Consider the following 20,967-nt stretch of genomic DNA (forward strand, 5'->3'; position numbering starts at 1 on the left):
ACTGCTGTAAATGTTAAATATTGGAGGTTAAGTTGTTATCACACTCATTAGTAAAAGACATTTATATTTGCATATTTGCATGGGTGTTGTCTTTTAATATCATTTGGCCTCTGTGCAGACATCTCACTTCACCGGTGTCCCTGATGCTCTGTGGATGAGTCCCAATGATTCTCTTGGTGGTTTTAATCACCCGCTGTATAGCCTTCCTGTCCTGGGCCATGCGTGAACAATGCCAGTTTATGATGTTTCCAATCAGGGTGCTTTCTACTGCTCCTCTGTAAAAGTTGACCAAGATCTTGCTCTCAAATTTACCATTCCTACATTTCCATAGGAAGTCATATAACTGTTCACCTGCTCCACCTCTGCTCCACTGAGGCATGCAGGGGTGTGTGTCCTTGCCTCCTTTTTTTCTAAAATCAATAATCAGCTCCTTGGTTTTGCTGATTTTGAGCAAATCTGACTGAATCTCCTAAAATCCCCTTTGCTTCTTATAATGACAGTCAGTCTCTGTTATAAAGGGGAGCTATGAAGTTTGTATTTTAATATTTACAATATAAATGAGGTAAAAACACAAACTCAGAAATATATCAGATGACAATAATGTCCCCAGAACTCTGTTTGAAGCTAGAAAGGTGGCAGAGTCTGCCACATATAAACAAGGTAAAACAGTATGAAATTGTGTTGTCCTTTAAGATCATGAATACGAAGAGATTGTTTAGGCATAAAAAAAAAATCAATCAATGAATATCTTTCTCTTCTGCCTCAAAATTTTGACCTCAAAACTACATAGTGCACCTTTAACTATAAAACCGTGCAGGACACTCACATCAAATATAATCTAACTGTAGGTAAGATAGTATTATTATCCCCTATCCGGTGGTGGTCTTTGTCACACAGGAAAAACACTGTAGTCATCGTATAAAACAATGTCATGCACATAAAAAGATGAGATCTGTGTCAAATATGTTGTTGATTTTTTCTTTAGTCAAGACAAGCCGATATGAGAATACATGGAGAACACATGGGATGATTATTAACAGTACAGGCACAAACATTTCTTATCATTTGTAAGTTTGTACATTATATTCCACATGTTACTGAATATCTGCTGGTGGATTCCTTAAAAAGGCCTGAACTGCTTATTTGGTGAATTATTGGTAAATATTGCTGAAAACTACCATTATATCAAGGTAATCTCTTTTAGCTGCTGTGCAATAGTATATAATAGCAAACAATTAAACCAAATGACTTGTGCTTTATCCTTCTGTTGCACTCCCAAGATGCAACTTTTATTTCTGCAAATAAACTAGTACTTGTTCAAAAACAGATAAAGCAGGAGCTCCCCCTAGTGCCAAATCTGTGCATGGTTCCACCTGAAGGAGCCCGAGGCACGGTGGATATAACTGGATTAAAAGACACTTTAGACAAATTGTATGCACTATTTATAACATTAAAGCCACAGAAAAAGCTGCAAATGATAGATCCACACAGAGTCAGTCCAAAGGTGTTTGTGAAGAGGCTGAAAAACAAAACAGAAAACATAAATAGTGCGTTCAGGTTATTTTAACAATAGTGTATTGATGTACACTGCTCTGCACTGGAAATGCAGACAAGCACTTAAAAAATAAAAAAATAAAAATGTATGATTTGCTTTTTTACATGTTGTACTACTAGTTTTTATTCAGTGCCAGCTGGCCAAGTTAAACAGACTATGCACTAGTTTGCTTCAGAGTTGTGTGCTATATATATACGTATGCAACCCTGATCTAAACAGAGTATAAGGACACTGTTTCAATTGAGTAGATGCAATAAAGGTTTAGCAAGTTATCTCATTCTGTTTTATGGATTTTTTTTTTATTCTTTTGGACCTGGTTTTCATCTGTCAACACATGATCCACTTACCTCTAGCTCTTCACTTCTTCTACAGGTGCAGCTTCAGCTTTTTTCTTACATTCTTCACACACATGGTGGCATCTGTCGGGACAACACAGTGACATGTAGAGGAATGAGGAAATGTATCATTATTAATGGTATTTTAATCTTTTTTAAGCAGAGGTGTTGCAGCACAAAGATGATAGATTATAGTTGGAATGGCTTTGGGTGTCATATTGTTGGTTATAAGAGGATTGGCAGTGAATAATTAGCAAGTCTTGGTTTTAATTAGAAGCCAAATGTCAACAAAAAAGAAGAACATCGAATGTGATGTAAAAGTCATATCTTCTCCAGATTTTCACCCCTGCTCTTCACAGAATCTGTTATTGCTCAAACACAGCATCACATGTTTTTAAGAGAAACTTCTGCCATGATGATAACAAGGAACAGGATTTTCTAAAGATATTTGATCCCTACCAAAGGCAAGAGTGTGGAACCTTAAAAATGTGGTTTACTACCCACCTGTGTCCATGACCAGAGTTCTTAAAAGGTCCACCGCGACGTCCCTCAGACCAGGGTCCAAATCCTGGTCCAAATCCTGGTCCATCCCCAAGGCCAATCTCCTTAAACTTGGCTCGACATGTTCCAGCATATGATGCTTTCCCTGCTGCATAACCAAGGATCCCAGCAACTGAAGAAGAAAATTCAGAGTTATGTAGCAAAGACTGCTGAGGGATTGTGTACAGTGTTGCTCCACTGAAGTCCTGTATATCCTGTATAGTACATACCTGCTAGTTTAGGGAAAGGTCCAAATCGCTTTGATGATTGCCAGATGCCTGCATGGAAATGAACTTGAACTTAAACCAAATGGGATGATTGCACATAATGGCTGCTTTACATGTGTCGTCGTATATGATGGAGGAAGACGGTTTGAATGTGAACACGTTACCGTTGTAAATGAGACCACCAGTGACGGCCATGCTGCCCACAGAGAAGGGAAGAGCTAAATAAAGACATAAAAGAAAGTCAAATAACACAATACAGTCACTCAGTCAGACACATATGGGTGTGTTTGGACTGTAGAAGAATCTTAATCAAGTCTGAATTACTACATTATTCATACAACTTTCCCTGACAAACCCAGTGACAGACACACAAAAGGTGATTGTTTTGTGGTTTGACTGATTAAACATTACAAGCAAGGCGCATTCATTTCCATAGATTGATCCCTCCTTGCGTGGCTCGAGTTCAATTTGGCTGAACTTTGTCCAGTGTAGTAAGACTCAGCAATTCCTCTGTCTAATATGAGAGAATGGAAGGGACTGACTGCTAATTCAGGAAGCACTGATTGGTGCCACTTCGGGAGTACATAACAGAGTCAAGCAGCAGCTGCACGACTGGCAGTGAGTGGAGGGACAGCGATAGAGGTTAAAGACGATAAAGTGTTGATACATAAAACAAGGATCATATCCAGTTCGTGGGACCTTAATCGGAGCTTCTCGTCCAAGCTAGCTCTAGTAGGCCGTTGTCACAAAATCTTCCGAATATGTTCTTGTCTGACAGTGGTATTAGAGCTGTGTGGGTGTGTGTAACTGACATTTCCCTAATCTCCTGTAAGTTTTGTCACACCTGTTGGATCAGATATTCTTTTCTGGATCTAGTTAGGTATATTGATGCGGGTGACCTCAGAACATCCCCTGCGTAGCTCCACCCAACCTACACGTGAAACATTACACAAAAGTCTAATCAGCCGAGGGAAGAGCGCTAGCAATAATTGGCATGTTGCCTTTTCTAACCTGACACTGTGTCCTCATTTGAGAGTGGTTTTTGAGGTCAGATCAGATTCAACACAAGTATGTAAACACACGGCTCTCAGTGAGCAGGGCGCTGATAGATGAGCCCTGCCCCACTGCTTCTACTACAAAAGACTTGTGCAATCATATGCAAGAATACACACAAGCTAGCCACACAGAGTGGGCTTACACCTCGAGACACTTGACAGATTGGTTAGCTTGCGTGTCTGCTCCTGTGGCAAAATTAGAAAGAAGTACTGTATGTGTACGTCTTGAACGTGTAGACAAGAGTACCTCTGTACCAGAAGCTCTCCTCCTGGCACTCTTTCCAAGCCTTTCTCACATCATCTCTGTGGACATGACGATCACCCATAGGGCACTGTGACACACACAGGACAGGTTAGGTATCATGTCTGCAACAAAACTACAATCGCCCATGATAAAATACACCGTTAGTGCAAACAAATGATTTCCTGCCTCTCACCTTCCATTCCCCTCTCCCCGGAGCAGGACCAGGCGCAGCAGCTCCTGCTTCCTCTGTCTTCACTGTTATCGTCTCTCCAGTTGCTTCAGAACTCATGATGTTCACGCTTCCAGAGTAGTAAAAGTAGCTTGAATGTGAAATGCGCAACTCCCACAGTCCAGTCAGGTTTACTTCCCCTCTCTCTGTACCTCACATCTATACAGTAGATTGTATTTGCTCCTCCCTGGAGAATGTTTGTAACTCCGCCCCACTTAAAAAAAAAAAAAAAAAACAGTCACCAAAGGCTAAAAGGGCTGTTTCAAACTAAAACAAATAAGGCACTCAGTAAAAAAATAACTCTCAAATATAGATTTAAAAAAAACAAACAAGATAATCTACATTTATATTTATAACATACATTTTAAAAGAACAGTCAAAAACTGTCATACATAGCTCATGTGACATAAAAGACACACACTATGGCGTACAATGTTCCAGTTTAGACTCACCTCTGTACACCTATCTGCACCTTCAAGTAAGACACACCTTTATTTGGTGTACTCGTTTCTTTTATGCCATTCCCGAGCAGAATATGGGTAAAGGTAACAATATTTTCCAGTTTACATGTGCAAACACGCATGTTGGGTTATACTGTAGGTCTATCTGATGGAAAGTTTCAGCACAGAGTGACATTTAATAGAAGCAATGTAAGCGATGTTTCATATAAACCCCATAGTTTTCATGGTTTGTTCTAGTAAAAAAAATCAAAATGTGCAACACAGGCCAAGTACTATAAATTATATATATTTTGAAGGTTACCCTAAAATGAATTCATATAAGCTGACTGCATTCTGTAACTTTCCCCACTGTATGGTTTGACATATGACTTACGGTTTAACATATTTGCGTCCAGAACTACTGACACATAAATATTTCCATATTTTAAAACTAATCTACTTTTACTGAATCATATTCAAACTAAATATGAAAATATGTTACAGACATTTAATCTATAAAGTCTTATTCAGCAGTGGAGAGGAGTAATCAATCAATCAATAAAATTTCATTTGTATAGCCCTTTACAATATCCAGACGGTACCCAAAGTGCTTTACATCAAAGCAATAAAATAATACATAAAAACAACACATAAAACAAGTACTGACTGTTAAGCCTTTAGAAAAATACTCCTACTGGCCAAAGGTCAGAGACTGGCGGCATTACAGACAAAGTTCTTAGAAGTCAAATAATGGTTTATCACCACCAATAAGGAATGCGGTGATATCAGAGCCACAGTCTCTCTAACATTGGCACACGTTCACTGCTTTGCTCAAAGACATTTCATCAGGATTATCCAGGTTCTTTGGTTAAATAGCAAGCTCTCTTCCCATTACACAGATACTATGTTATTATGTTAACTGTTGACTATTAATTCAAGCTATCCTATTTCCAAACTATTCTTATTTTATGGCATAAAATGCATGTGCCTTCTGCAATAAAAGTATCGCCAAGTAGACTACCATAATTCAAAGTCAGACTTTTTGAAGTAATAATACTAATATTAAACTAAGAAACTATCTAGCGTCAGTCCTGGACAAAGAACGGCAACTGTGTCCGGTCCAGCCAACTATTATATCAAATAAAAACACTGCATTTTTCTTCAATAAAAAATTGGAACTATGGATCATTTCAAATGAAGAGCTGCTCACACATACAGTCACTAAATAAAATTGAGCAGCTGTTGATAAAAAAACAATGTAAAGTGGAAAATAAAGCAGTTTTTGATATGATTTATTTACAATAGAAAACTGGAGGTTGAAGAAGTATTCAGATACCTTGTTTAACTAAAAATAGCAATAATGAAGTGTAAACATAGCCCACTACACTACACATTCAAGTGTTTGTGTTTGTGTAAGCACAGAGCTATTTCCAACGTGTTGTACTCTTTTAGTATTAAGTATTAAAATTCAGAGTCACCCTCAGTGTTATATGGTCATGTTAACGATTGTATATGTTGTCGGGTGGTTTAATCGGAAAAAAACAAACAAAAAAAACGACAGCATAATCACTGAGATGATTAAGTTTTTGTATGCAAAATATTACCTTAACTAGTAACTGTAACTGACAGATAAAGTGGAGTAAAAAGTATAATTTCTCCTTGTAGGCCTATAACAATTGATGTAAAAGCACATCAAGTTTGCTTCTGTAAATTGCTCTTGCCAGTATTGACGACTGAGCTGGTACTGCCAGATATAGTAGGAACAGTGATATTAAGTGTTGTACAAAGTACCCAAAAGTCATACTTTGGTAAAAGTACAAGATATCATGTTAAATTATTATTATTATTATTATTATTATTATTATTATTTTGGTAATAGTGAACCTCCCTCATACAAAGAGTACGTAAGTATAAGTATTTAATCAAATAAATTAAATGGACATGGGTATCAAAATAATTTTGTAGCAAAAAAAGTACAAGTAAAAGCAAATTATACATATATTTATTGTATGGGCCAATCGATTATCAGCCTGGCCAATGATTAAATAATGACAATATTTAGCATTCAGTTAATGTAAGCATGCATTCATTTGATAACAGGTAAATGTACTCCATCACTGTGAGAAGCAGTGGTCTTATCGGCCATTATCGTGGTCAACCCAGCAGGCTGTTTGCCAACTCCACCTTGATGTTATTAGAAAAATATGACTTTAATAATAAAAAAAAAAAGTAGTTTAATGTTTAATACAGTTTAATGGCTTCCAAGTTAATGTCAATGTTTCTGACGTTAATAACAAGTTGAGGGCCAATATCTAGCTGCATTTCAGTATATCTGCACGTTTTTATTAGTACGTAGTATGTTGTCACCTGGCAGGCCCTGCTCCCTGTGCTCAACTTTATAAGTTAGCTAACTTCAGCGTGCTTTAGCACAGCTCCCTCTGCTCACATTCCAGATCTCTACCGACGTCTAACAACCGGTGACAGAGACAGTGAGAGCTGTGGATGCTGGAACTGGACCCCCATAGCATCATAAAGTGAGACATAACTCACCTTACCAAGTGCACCGCCACCAATCTCCGCCCGGCTGAGGTGCCAATGAACGAACCCAAACAGTGGCTGAGCTGGGAGGTCAACTTATGACTCAATCGACCAATCAAATTCCATCGTGGGATGGTTTCAGGCTTGCACGAGGAAATTCTGATGATGGACGTGCTCATAGAAATCTCTACACCAATGAATGACACAGGTAGCGCGGCCTGTTTGGGAACTCTGACCAATGATATCTGCCTGTGGGAGGGGTCTATTTCTTTTCCCGCCTTTCCGTGACACGACACCTTAAACAGCCAATCGACGGAGAGAGTGGGCGGGGACCAAGCGGGCTCAGTCTCAATCATCTTCCGTGGGCGTGGTTTGCGTTGACAAGGCCCGCCTATTGGCCGGTCTGCGGACTTCCCACAGACAGTTGTATGTTTCATAAAAATGCACTCTGATGCGGCAAGTAAGTAGTAACGTTATAGAGGCTTTTCTGCATCAAATTACGAGCAATCAAGGATGCTGCAGAGTCTGTCGTGGAGAAGCAAACAGACGCTTTGTGGTTTCTACACCTACTTTTAGCCCGTGGCTCTGTAGGCTTTGATGAGAACGAATGAATTCCGTGCTATTTGCTGGTCTCTTTGTATTTGCCAGTGCTGTCTTGGGCGACAACAAAGGGGAGATAGCCTGTGTAATTTCAGTTGTTTTGGACACAGGGGAGGTTACATTTGACACGGCAGATACCCTGGAGTTATTTTTCGTGTGTAGCGTTAGAAGTGCTCAGTTGAATGCAGCCGACGTTAGCTAAATTCACAGGGTTTTCGATGGTAATCGGTGTGTTGTGATCGTGCTATTAATCATGACCGAGGATGCACTGTGCGTTTCAACTCAAACTTGGCATCAACGTGATGCCATTCGTAAATGGGTCATTTTTTGGTCAACTGCGGACTATTACAGAGAATGAAAATTGTGACGCAGTTGTGTAAAACATCTTTCAGTGCCTGGTGCAGCAGCGCTGTCCGGCTTTGCGGCAGCTACAGCAGCTGCTGCAAAACGTCTGCACAATGCTTGTGTGCCATATGATGTTAGATTTTTTTAAAACAATATAAAATGCATTCAATCAGTTGGGGTAAATGTTGGGGGTAGAGGGGGTCTGGAAGAAGTAGTTGTTTGTCAAAGCCTGGGAATTGTAGTTTAGTAAACCAGCTCGCTCTGACGTTCCAATGGCCTCTTTAGAGGAAATGGACTACAACGCCCATACGCCTAACTCTCTAGATACTTTGTAAACTCTGTGCAAGTTGCGCGTCTGCACTGCTATTTTAGGTATGCAGCTAGTGCTATCTGCTCGGCTGTGTGTGTTTTTCAGGCTGGTTTTGGCCTCCAGAAATAAATTAAAACCATCGGTGTCTGATGACAGCTGTCGGACGGGGATGTGTAGATGACATTTGGCGACGAGGTAGCATGCACGATCACATATTTTCGAGTTTGCGTGTCTTTCGAGTCACTCCCTCAATCGGTGTTAGGTATTTTTCCTGTCGTTCTCTGAAAGGCAGACCCTGTAGTAAAAATCAGACGAAGGTAATGTGAGCTGTGTGGAGTCTGTGTTGGTCACCGAGAAAAACTGAAATCATAGCTTGTTGTTGGTGCTAAGATGATGTCACCTTCTCGTACCCTTGTGCTAAGCCTGTAAGTCTGCTCAGGAGCTTGTGTGTTATGCATTAGCTTGGATCTTTGATGCTATCTTTATGTTATTTTTTGTGTTGGAAATAGATTTTCAGCTGAATTCCCACTTGACTACACTGGCCAGCATCCATAAGATCCACCACACCTTGCACAGGCTGGTAAATACATATTGACAGCTAGTGTGTTTGCATATGTATGCATGTGCACTGTGTTCACGTGTGTCCTGCTCACAAGCATGTGGTGTTATTCTGGATCTATCTTGACAGAACCTGACGGAAGACGTTGGACAGGATAGCCACCCCTCAGGTAATAACACAGTCTGTCCTCGTTGTGTTTCGTGGTCAGCTTTAACACGGACGGCCATGAATTAAATCACTGCCACAACTTTGTGTCCTTCCGAATAGGATTGCCTGCACTTTTAGTGTCTTTGCATGTTAACCAAGAGAAATTTATAAATTGTCTGCAGTATGTTTTGCTTATTATCATCCTGTCTTCCACCTCTTTCCTCCAGCTTGTTGCTCCAGAGCCATGCCTCCGAGGAAAAAGAGGAGACCCTCTGCTGGAGATGACATGTCAGCGAAGAAAAGTCGTCAGGACAGGTGGGACAACTATTTCGTTAAGGATTTTTAGATGTTTTTGTTTGGAAGACCACCTCACTAGCATGCTGAAAAGTCGGTGTCTGTCTCAAATATGCAGAAGCACAGAAAGTTTTTTTGTCAGTGCAATTGGGAAAAATATCACAGGAAAGTATTTTTTTCTATAATCACACTGACTCCCTCTGTACTGTGCCGGTTGTATTGCTGCTGTGCTTTTGACACGAACCTTCTCATCATCTGCAGCGTTTTCAGAAAACACGAAACAGCACAAATCCGCGAGGAGGAGACATTTTCGAGTAAAAGATGCCTTGAGTGGTTCTACGAATATGCAGGTGAGGTATCACATTTTTAAGGCACCGTGCCACACCATCACACATTCTCAGTTTACCGCTGATCAGCGGCATAGGTTTTTAGCTCCACGTGTGCAATTGAGGCTGTATGTTGCTACAACACTCTAAAATAGGTTGCGATGACGTGGTGGGTCCGGAGGGCATGGAGAAGTTCTGTGAGGACATTGGAGTGGAGCCAGAGAATGTAAGCAGATTTCTTTATTAATTGTGGTTCTTTCCACAAGTCTCGCAGTGTGGTTACATCTGTATATTGTCTGTGTGCTCGCTTGTCAATGTCTCTCTCATTGCCGCCTGTCAAGCCAAGCTACTAATGCTGACACTGTGGTAACATGTAATGGGCATTTCTGTTCATTTCTGATGTTCAAATCAAATATGCACAGTTTGTGTAAAAAAAAAAAAAAAATGAATAAAACAATCTAGGTAGCTACTTATTTACCCTCATTCTCTGCTGTCTCAGTTGTTTTTTTGTAGATGACATATATTTGACTTGTCTTTTCGGTGGATAGATTGACGCATCTTCTACTCGAGGATGTCTGTCGCTATAAAGGTTGTTTGTGCCCAGGTGGTGATGCTGGTTCTGGCTTGGAAGCTGGATGCCCAGAGTATGGGATATTTCACTCTCCAGGAGTGGCTCAGAGGCATGGGCTCACTGCAGTACGTCAGTTATCTACTCTTTGTCTTTCTTTTTTTTTTTTAATTGTTTCGAGACTCCTGTGTTTTTTTTCTGTCGAGTGCCCTCAGTGCTCAGTAGAGCAGGCGTTGAAGAGCAGAGTATGTCTAAGTCACTTTTCTGTTCTTGTCAGGTGCGACTCCACAGAGAGGCTGAGGAACTCGCTCGACTACCTGAGATCTGTCCTAAACGACAGCACCAGTTTTAAGCTCATTTACAGATATGCCTTTGATTTCGCTCGGGTGAGTCCTGCACAGTCCTTTCTGCAAAGACGCTCAGTATTGTTAAAACAGTTGATGTAAAATACAGCTGATCACCAAGAGTACCTATTGATGTTTTATTCAAGCCAATGTTCAGAACTCATCTTGAAGTTATTTACCTGAAAGCAGCTATGATTTCAGTTGAATAACTCACTCTGATATGGTGAAGTATCATACAAATGGTGAATGAGGCCATGGTGCAGTGACTGTGATGACAGTGTTATATTTTGGGAATTCAGCCTGTTTTGTTTCTTGGACAAATGTTTGATACTAAGGATCTTAATACACTACCTCTCTGTTTAAAGTGCGGCCGACATTTTGCACTCACTTACTGACGCTTTGGGTGTTTTTAATCGGACAGGAAAAGGATCAGAGGAGTTTGGACTTAAACACAGCCAAGTGTATGCTGGGGCTTCTTTTGGGGAAGACGTGGCCTCTGTTCCCTGTGTTTAATCAGTTTTTAGAGGTAAGCAAACATACAGTAGTTGTGTCTAAGATTGTTTGTTTGAAATCCTTTTTGACCTTTTAAAAATGGTTGAAATTAAAAGGGTTTTGTACTTTATTAAAGAGGCGATATATAAGTGGCCACCTGTCAACTGTTGAAACAGAAAAGGGAAGCATATCACCAGAGTAATCACTTACTGCTGCTAACTACTGCTAACTGTAGCTGGCTTAGCTTGTTAGTTCAGTTAGCCATTAAGCTAGCAGTTTGGACTGGGAGCTCAGAGACCAGGGGAATGTTTGCACAGCTAGCGCAGGAGCTTTGGACCATTATGGGCCAAGGCTAGCTGGTTAGCATGCTAACTTTAGTACATATCTTTGCAACACAATACATATACACCATAATGTCTAGAATGAGAATCATTTTTTATTTTTTTATTACTAAAATGTTACCATTTATACTATAAGCCGTTTATTTCCTTTTCTTCAGCAATCCAAGTACAAAGTCATCAACAAAGACCAATGGTGCAATGTCTTAGAGTTCAGCAGGACAATCAACCTGGACCTCAGTAACTATGATGAAGATGGCGCCTGTAAGTGAACACACAGCTACACATAAATGTGACATCAGAGCAACATGTTAGTGTCACACAAATCTAACTCTGGTACTCTGTGTTGTCCTCTCATCAGGGCCAGTTTTGTTGGACGAGTTTGTGGAATGGTACAAGGAAAGACAGATGTCATAGGTGCAGAGTGAAAAGGAAAAAAATACAGCTGTGACAACAACGACTATGAGAATCAACAACCAATAAGCAAACAATACAAAAATGGTAAAGCAGTGACAGTGGGTGCTTCCTGGTAGAGAAGGGGTTCGGGCTGTGGGTGGGCTAGGGTGGGGGCGCTGGGTTTGCAGCGTTGGTGCATGCTGCCCAGAGCGCGGAGGCGGAGGGCTGCCATTGTGGAGTTATGTTCCCCTACCGAAGTTGCATAGTGGGCAAGCTTGCAGCAATCCCCCAGTGGCATTGCTCTCTCTCACTGTGACATGTCATATTGCTGTCTGTGTTAGGATAACATGGTATCATATGTGGACGATGGAAGTAAAATGGTATAGTGTGGGAGAACCACTCCTCACCCCTTGTCTTCAGCACAGAGAAACAAACAGCAGTGACCATTCATGCATTGTGTCTGAGTCTTAAACAGGGTCACTTTGACCTGGGCACATTTCAATATTATATATCTGTGCAATGAACTTGAACTTGAGCTTTTCTGGACAGATGGCACTAACGTTTGTTTTTCATATTTTGAGTTGGATAGGAGTTCTTCAAGAAGCACACTGTGTCAAATGGTTGATCGCAGGTTTCTGGTGCCTGTGTTGTTTACTATTGATTTGTGCCAGTTTTTTTTGTTTTTGTTTGTTTGTTTTTTCCCCTTCCATTCCCCCCCCCTGCTGTTTTGCTCCAGCTAATGCTAACAGTTTGCTAACCCCCTGCAAAGGCTTCAGACCTCATAACACCAAACAAATCAGCATTGCTGCTTACTAACTCTTATTACAGTACAGCGGTGAGCCACTAGTGCTCTGATCAGCATTTATTGGTCTCACGACCAATTTATGTATCTACGTTGTGTAGGTAAGAGTATTATTGTGCCTCAAAACATGGAAGTCACTTTGTGTGTCCCACACACATACCAACAAACCCAAATGTATATACACGTGTGAGAACACATACAACACACATACACACACACATATGCTCATGCACATACAGACACACTGAGTGGTCAGGGATTATTTCAGGATGAATTGAGACTGTTTGGGCTGTGTTATAAGTTGACATAGAGCTAGTTGGTGTCCAGTTTGTCTTGATATGTGACATCTGTTTTGTCCTCTTTAGTCCACTGATAGTTTCAGGTCTCCTCTTTCTAGTAGCATCTCTCCCAACACTGACAGTGTTAATATAATACAGTGAAAACCAGTTACCCTCTCAGGACGAGGTCCTTAAGGCTGGAGTAGAAAGGTAGGTTTGCTGAAAGCATTGCATTGTACCACCTGTAGGATCTAATCAAATCAATGGACACTGACAGTTTGGAACTGTGTGATGATGCTATGCCGTTCTTTTCGCCTAGTATAATGTTCTCGTAACACTTGTATAAATTTTTGTCTTTGGCTGTGGTGTGATGCTGAACATCAGATTTAATATTTGCATGCATGCTCCAACAGAGCCTTTTGTGAATGGATGAGATTTTTTGAAAACATTTTTTCCAAACGCGTTTTGGTTTTGTACAGGAATTTGTGCAAGTGTTTTGTGCTTAATTTGATATTCACGATCATGTTCGCTTAATTCTGATGAACAACATGATTGTGTCTATTAAGACCTGGAACACACCTGTAACCTCACGGTGGAACAGGAGTTCCCTCCTGCATTTACCCCATCATACACATTCTTACACATGCTGTAAAATTTTAGGTAGCTGCAGTCAGGATACAGGATCTTATTTTATTTATTGGAAGAACATAACTTGTTTTGCAACTTTTACACCACACTGTCATGATACACATACAAATACACATTTCAATTTGTTGTGAAGATAACACACATCAGCTCATGTATCATTGACATCCACTGCTGCTGAACTGTATGAAAGCCTCTATTGTCATTACAATGTTTCAACCATCAGCATAACATCTATGATTGAAGTAGTTGTTGGATTGCTTACCAAATACTGTGTAGAGATCAATGTTTTAGTATTCTCCCATGACAATGCAGGAGGATGAACACCCTTGTCCCAACTGTATATATGTATGTAAACTATGTAAGTGTCTATATGTCTGTTTTCACTATAACCTATGTCTATATACATAAATAAAAGGGTTTATTAACTTACTGGCTTATAATTGGGTTATTTAGTTAATTTATACCATAACAAGAAACCATTTACTGCCGTTAGTTATACTATCATTGCTGTTGTCATTATTTAGATGTACAAATGAAAGATCTGCATTACATTTTTCAGAGATGTGGTTTCATTAAGTGTATTAATAATGCATGACAACAAATATGATATAGATTCTTGCTAAATTGCTTAGTAGGACATGTTTCTGATGTTTGAATGAATGAAAAAAAAAAAAAAACAGAAATAAGGCATATCTGAAAAGATAAATATGGTGTCCTCTACTGAACTCTATAACAGTTTCACACAATAACAGTTTCACACAATAAATGGATAGTATTTACAATGAATTTCATGCTTAAAGGGGTTCTACGTAACAATTTGTAGCAATTTACATGTATTATTCACTTTTTTTTTAGTGGCCAAGTGTATTGCAACTTGACGTGAAACATGAGACCTTTCCCATCTCTTTGTTGCCTATTCAAGCCTGTGGGCAATGTCTTTAAGTTGTTTAATGCTGCTGCACCACAGATTTCTTTGTGAAGGACTCAGGTCGGAGTTTCTGTGACAGTCCAAAGGATGTGACTTTAGGCACCCTCTCAAGTCCAGTAACATGAACTCTAACGACTGACTTTAGGCACAACACACAATTTCCATTGAGCCCTTTTAATAAGTATAAACTAGAATATTCAGTAATTACCAATATTTTCATGATTCAAAAGCAAATGTATGAATTGTCACTAATGTGCTTTTTTTGTCAATATCTAAGATGTACTGACTTCTTTATTAAACATGACTAATGTTTGAGTTAATGGGGTCAAAATAGTCTGCCAGGCTTTGCGATGTAATTAAAGAAGGGTCAGGCTCCACTCTGTTTCTGTTCTGTTGAAGGTAGGATCTGGTGCCTACAAACCCTTGTTTCATACTGCTCTGTGGAGAACCCCATTTATGCTCTACTGTCTCATCTGGTGGTGGTGTTGCAGGGATAGGAGGTGGCGTTTCCTGCGGTTGTTCAATACCTCCAATGTCATGCCTCCTGTACCGGGGAATGACATACAACAAATCTGTTGCGCTTTTCTCAGGGGGCTTGATGTCCTTCTCGGGTCTTCGATTGTAAAAACTGTGGTCAAGTTGTGGGTCATCAAATAGAGTAGATGCACCCTTATCTAAATTTTCAGCTTGTGTGTCCCACTTTTGTCTCTCTGATGACATGGCTTTTAGAGCACTGAGGCCTTTACTTTGTCTCCTGTCCTCAGGTACAGCCCTCGAAATTTTATTTAAGCTGTCAGGTAAGTTGTCAAACTTGTCAATAGCTCTGCTGGATGCAAGATGAACACTCTTTGTACTAAGTGATGAGTACTCATACCTTAGTGTCCCATCATCACTTTTATTGCTGGAGTAGTTGAAGGTGTCAAGGAGGGGAAGTTCTGGCTGTGCAGATGGAGTTGATAAGTTGATATCCAGAGTTCTCCTCGTACTGGAGATAGAAAGGTCGGATGGCTGTCGGCCGATGCCAGTCCACCTTATCTCAGGCGGCAGGTCCACATCTGTGGTGTGTCTGGACTGCTCGATCCTCTTCTTTACTATATCATCAAAGTTCATACTGGGTACTCTCCTTGGAGCAAGAGATTCATCTCTGAATCCCACACTAAGCAAAGGTCCTCCTTGTGCAACACTTACTATTTCAGCCCCTGTTTGTCTTTGGTTTGTATGGTCTGGAGTCGGGCTACTGAAAATTTGACGTTTATAAGTGATGAGAGAGCTATTTTCTGTTACTTCTAACATATCTGATGGATGTCTGCTTTGTTTTGCAGTGTATCCTGTTCCCTCGTGTTCGTTTTCGCTTGAGGAAGACGAGGAACTACTTGATTTTGATGATGGTGCCTTGATATTAACATTCCTATTAGTGCGTTGGACACCGAGACTTAGGTCTAGCGAACTGTGGTCTATGGTGTCATTCAGCTGAGATCTTGCCCTCCCTCCTTTACCTTCATGTTCTGTTGATGCATCTTCGCTATCGCTGCTGGAGGAGGAATTAGACCATTGCCGTAATGGTGGTGCAGCCTTTCCACTCACCTTGATATCAAGGTACTTCTTCAAATGTGGACTACCAGAGCTAGTCAACATTGTTTCTGGGGTTGACTTTTCTTCAGTTTCGGGGAGGCTGTAGGCTTTTCTTAATCTTTCTTTATTCTCCACTGAGTTGTCATCTTGACCCATCAAACTGGGAGAAGCCTTCTCTAGGGTTAGAGATGATTGTGTGATTCCTACACCCCATCTCTTTCGTCTAGTTCTGCTGGTGGGGGAGTCAGGTGGAGGTGACAGGGGCAGATTTGGGGGTTCATTTGATGTGATTTCAAGACGCTTTCTGAAGCGGGACATGCCGAGATTCATCGAAGCCCACCGTGACTCTAATTCTGGGGTTACCACTGGCGCTGTGTTAATGTTGTCACTTGTTCTGTCCCCCACACTATCTGTGATTACTGTATACTTTGATAACTTGATATCATGTTCTGTCTGTGGACTGCGAGAAGTGTGTAACACTGGGATCTTCGGAGACCAACTGAACTTCTTTTCTGTGGCCTTTGATATGGTAGATGCACCCAGTCCTAGTCTAGTATGGTTTTCATCTTCACTATCACTTGTGGAAGAGTTGGATTGTTGAGATCCATGAGACACATGACTCTGAATGGGATTTGGTTGTGGTGAAGGTGCTTTGATATCAATGCGTCTCTTGACAAGGGGGATACTCATATTCAAGTCTGGCAATTTTGTCTGGAGTGGATTATTTGTAATTCCCACAGTAGTCCTGTCCCTTTCCACTTTTAAAAGTAGATCTGAAGTCCCACCTTCACTCTCATTACTGCTGGAAGAGTCAGGTGGAGGTGAACGTGCCCTGATATCCAGGCGTCTTTTGACATGGGGGGCACTGCTAAGGCCCAGTGGAGGCCATCGTGAATCTGGATGTGGCTCTGGTTCTGCTGTTCGAGGGGGGTTGTTGTCCTCCTCTTGCTCGTCTGAGCTGCTTGATGAGGAAGAGGAACTAATTTTGATAGCTTCTTCTCTCTTCCCCTCCCTCCCACTACTTACTAATGCCTGAGGAGTTGATGATGGGGCTTTGATGTCCAAACGTCTCTTGATGCGAGTGGTATTACCAAGATCTACATCTGGCCACTGTTTTTCTGGATCACGACTTACTGTTTGAGATACTGTAAATGGAAGACCTGCAATTACCAGCAACTCTGGCCTCTCCTTCTTTGTGTGATGTGTTGTTTCATCCTCACTGTCACTACTAGATGATGACTTGGAAGCCGGTGATTGTGCCTTGATATCTAGACGTCTCTTGATGCTTGTCTTGTGCTCAAGATCTAGGAGAGGCCACCGTGTCTGTGGCTCATTACTTGCAGTATGAGGTACTTTAGTGAAAAGACTTGCTGTGTTGATCTGTCCTTGCTCCTGTTTCTTTATTTGGCCTGTTGTTTCAGCTTCACTGTCACTACTAGATGATGACTCCGAGTCAGGTCTTGGTGCTTTGACATTAGTTTGAGATACTTTTATTGGAAGCCTTGCAATATTGGTTTGCCCTTGCTCCTGTTTCTTTGTGTGGCCTGTTTTTTCAGCTTCACTGTCACTACTGGAAGATGATTCAGAGCCAGGTTTCTGCACTTTGATTTTAGGTTGCCATGCTGTAATTGGAAGCCTTCCCACATTGGTTTGTCCTTGCTCCTGTTTCTTCATGTGACCTGTCCTTTCAGCTTCACTGTCACTACTGGAAGACGATTCAGAGGCAGGTTTTTGCGCTTTGATTTTGGGTTCCCATGCTGTAATTGGAAGCCTTCCCACATTGGTTTGTCCTTGCTCCTGTCTCTTTAAGTGGCCAGTTATGTCATCCTCACTGTCACTACTAGAGGATGACTCAGAAGCTGGTGATGGTGCCTTGATATCTAGATGCCTCTTGATACGTGTTGTATGCTCAAGATCTAGGACAGGCCACTGTGTTTGCGGGTCAGTACTTGCAGTAGGAGATACTTTAATTGGAAGACCTGCCATGTTGATCTGTCCTTGCTCCTGTTTCTTTATGTGACCTGTTTTTTCAGCTTCACTGTCACTGCTGGAAGATGATTCAGAGCCAGGTTTTTGTGCTTTGATTTTAGGCTGCCATGCTGTAATTGGAAACCTTCCCACATTGGTTTGACCTTGATCCTGTCTCTTTAAGTGGCCAGTTATCAGAGTTGGTGATGGTGCTTTGATATCTAGACGCCTCTTGATGCGTGTGGTATGCTCAAGATCTAGGACTGGCCACTGTGTTTGTAGGTCAGGATGGACAGTTTGAGATACTTGAAATGGGTGTCCTCCACTGTCCACCTTGCCTAGCATCTGCTTCTTTTTTTGGCTTGTTGTTTCAGCTTCACTGTCACTACTGGAAGATGAATCAGAGTCAGGTCTTGGTGCTTTGACATTAGTTTGAGATACCTTTATTGGAAGCTTTGTGATGTTGGCTTGTCCTTGCTCCTGTTTTTTTATGTGACCATTTTGTTCATCCTCACTGTCACTGCTAGATGATGATTCTGAGTCAGGTGAAGGTGCTTTGATATCAAGACGCCTCTTGATGCGTGTTGTATGCTCAAGATCTAGGACTGGCCACTGTGTTTGTAGGTCAGTACTTGCAGTTTTGGATACTTTAATTGGAAGGCTTGCAATGTTGGTCTGCCCTTGCTCCTGTTTCTTTATTTGTCCTGTTGTTTCAGCTTCACTGTCGCTACTGGAAGATGACTCAGAGTAAGGTCTTGGTGCTTTGATGCTACGTTGAGATACTTTTATTGGAAGCTTTACCATGTTGGTCTGTCCTTGCTCCTGTTTCTTTATGTGACCAGTTTTTTCCTTCTCACTGTCTCTGCTAGATGATGAAGATTCAGAGTCAGGTGAAGGTGCTTTGATATCCAGACGCCTCTTGATGTGTGTAGTATGCTCAAGATCTAGAACTGGCCACCTTGTTTGTAGGTCAAGATTTACAGATTGCGATACTTGTAATGGAGCGTCTCCTCTGTTTACCTTGCCTAGCATCTGCTTCTTTATTTGCCCCTGTTTTTTCAGCTTCACTGTCACTACTGGAGGATGACTCAGAGTCAGGTCTTGCTGCTTTGACATTAGTTTGAGATACTTTTATTGGTAGCTTTACCATGTTGGCTTGTCCTTGCTCCTGTTTCTTTATGTGGCCAGTTTTCTCATCCTCACTGTCACTACTAGAGGATGACTCAGAAGCCGGCGATGGTACTCTGATATCCAGACGCCTGTGGATGCGTGTTGTATGCTCAAGATCTAGGACCGGCCACTGTGTTTTTGGGTCATGACTTGCAGTTTGAGATACGTTTATTGGAAGCCTAGCCATATTGGTTTGCCCTTGCTCCTGTTTCTTTGTGTAGCCTGTTGTTTCAGCTTCACTGTCACTACTAGAAGATGAATCAGAATCAGGTTTTGGTTCTTTGATACTACGTTGAGATGCTTTTATTGGAAGCTTTACCACGTTGGCTTGTCCTTGCTCCTGTTTCTTTTTGTGGCCAATTTTCTCATCCTCACTGTCGCTACTAGAGGATGACTCAGAAGCCGGCAATGGTACTCTGATATCAAGACGCCTCTTGATGTGTGTTGTATGCTCAAGATCTAGGACAGGCCACTGTGTTTGTGGATCTTTACTTGCAGTAGGCGATACTTTAATTGGAAGACCTGCCATGTTGATCTGTCCCTGCTCCTGTTTCTTTATGTGACCTGTTTTTTCAGCTTCACTGTCGCTGCTGGAAGATGATTCAGAGCCAGGTTTTTGTGCTTTGATTTTAGGTTGCCATGCTGTAATTGGAAGCCTTCCCACGTTGGTTTGTCCTTGCTCCTGTTTCTTTATGTGGCCTGTTGTTTCAGTTTCACTGTCACTACTAGAAGATGAATCAGATTTAGGTTTTGGTTCTTTGATACCAAGTTGAGATGCTTTTATTGGAAGCGTTACCATGTTGGTCTGTCCTTGCCCCTGTTTCTTTATGTGACCAGTTTTTTCATTCTCACTGTCACTGCTCGATGATGAAGATTCAGAGTCAGGTGAAGGTGCTTTGATATCCAGATGCCTCTTGATGTGTGCAGTATTACCAAGATCTAGGACCGGCCACTGTGTTTGTAGGGCAGGATTTACAGTTTGAGATACTTGAAATGGGTGTCCTCCACTGTCCACCTTGCCTAGCATCTGCTTCTGTTTTTGCCCCCTTTTTTCAGCTTCGCTGTCACTACTAGAAGATGACTCAGAGTCAGGTCTTGGTGCTCTGACATTAGTTTCAGATACTTTTATTGGAAGCTTTGCCACGTTGGTTTGCCCTTGTTCCTGTTTCTTTATGTGGCCTGTTTTTTCATCCTCACTGTCACTACTAGAAGATGACTCAGAAGCCGGTGATGGTACTTTTATATCCAGACGCCTCTTGATGCCTGTTGTATGCTCAAGATCTAGGACCGGCCACTGTGTTTGTGGGTCATGTCTTGCAGTTTGGGATACTTTAATTGGAAGTCTTGCCATGTTGGTCTGACCTTGCCCCTGTTTCTTTCTGTGGCCTGATGTTTCAGCTTCACTGTCACTGCTAGATGAAGAATCAGAAGCTGGTACTCTGGCTTTGATATCCAAGCTCCTCTTAATTTGGGGATCCAGCTTGGTTGACTGTATTTTTGGCTCACTGATTTTGATCCCCTCATTCACTCTGCCTGTATTCTGTTCCACTTTCAGGTTTTTGATTTCTGCTTCACTTTCACTGCTTGAAGAGGATGAAGGAGCTGCAGGTGGTGGAGGTGCCCTGTTTTTTTTACCGTGATTAATTACACCCAAACTGGGTTCACGGAATTTTGTACGTGGCATGGGTACAACTTTTTTCTGTGTGTCCCCCTCTCTTT

General features: G+C 41.3%; 2 protein-coding genes across 8 annotated transcripts; one reads left to right on the forward strand and one right to left on the reverse strand.

Moving 5' to 3' along the window:
* Positions 1 to 964: 964 nt before the first annotated feature.
* On the reverse strand, positions 965 to 7,303 carry ociad2 (OCIA domain containing 2). 2 transcript variants are annotated; one of them, XM_030432310.1, is made up of 8 exons: positions 7,176 to 7,303; positions 4,150 to 4,399; positions 3,960 to 4,044; positions 2,822 to 2,875; positions 2,661 to 2,708; positions 2,395 to 2,563; positions 1,903 to 1,974; positions 965 to 1,519 (listed from the first exon to the last, which is right to left on the reverse strand). In XM_030432310.1, the coding sequence occupies exons 2-7, from the start codon at positions 4,243 to 4,245 to the stop codon at positions 1,905 to 1,907; spliced, it is 522 nt and encodes a 173-aa protein (XP_030288170.1). In that variant the 5' UTR covers positions 4,246 to 4,399; positions 7,176 to 7,303; the 3' UTR covers positions 965 to 1,519; positions 1,903 to 1,904. The 2 variants fall into 2 exon arrangements, with proteins under 2 accessions (XP_030288170.1, XP_030288171.1); XM_030432311.1 differs by having other exon boundaries at positions 7,181 to 7,199.
* Positions 7,304 to 7,533: 230 nt separating this feature from the next.
* Positions 7,534 to 14,039, forward strand: dcun1d4 (DCN1, defective in cullin neddylation 1, domain containing 4 (S. cerevisiae)). Of its 6 annotated transcripts, none has more exons than XM_030432770.1 (11): positions 7,534 to 7,623; positions 8,928 to 8,998; positions 9,107 to 9,146; positions 9,352 to 9,439; positions 9,680 to 9,768; positions 9,900 to 9,970; positions 10,349 to 10,440; positions 10,590 to 10,698; positions 11,078 to 11,182; positions 11,648 to 11,750; positions 11,848 to 14,039. In XM_030432770.1, exons 1-11 carry the CDS (start codon positions 7,605 to 7,607, stop codon positions 11,901 to 11,903), a joined length of 843 nt encoding a protein of 280 aa, XP_030288630.1. In that variant the 5' UTR covers positions 7,534 to 7,604; the 3' UTR covers positions 11,904 to 14,039. The 6 variants fall into 6 exon arrangements, with proteins under 6 accessions (XP_030288630.1, XP_030288633.1, XP_030288634.1 ...); XM_030432774.1 differs by lacking the exon at positions 7,534 to 7,623 and adding an exon at positions 7,630 to 8,735; XM_030432769.1 differs by lacking the exon at positions 7,534 to 7,623 and adding an exon at positions 7,630 to 8,613.
* The last annotated feature ends 6,928 nt before the right edge of the window (positions 14,040 to 20,967 follow it).

Source organism: Sparus aurata, chromosome 11 (assembly GCF_900880675.1).
Source record: "Sparus aurata chromosome 11, fSpaAur1.1, whole genome shotgun sequence".
NCBI lineage: Eukaryota > Metazoa > Chordata > Actinopteri > Spariformes > Sparidae > Sparus > Sparus aurata.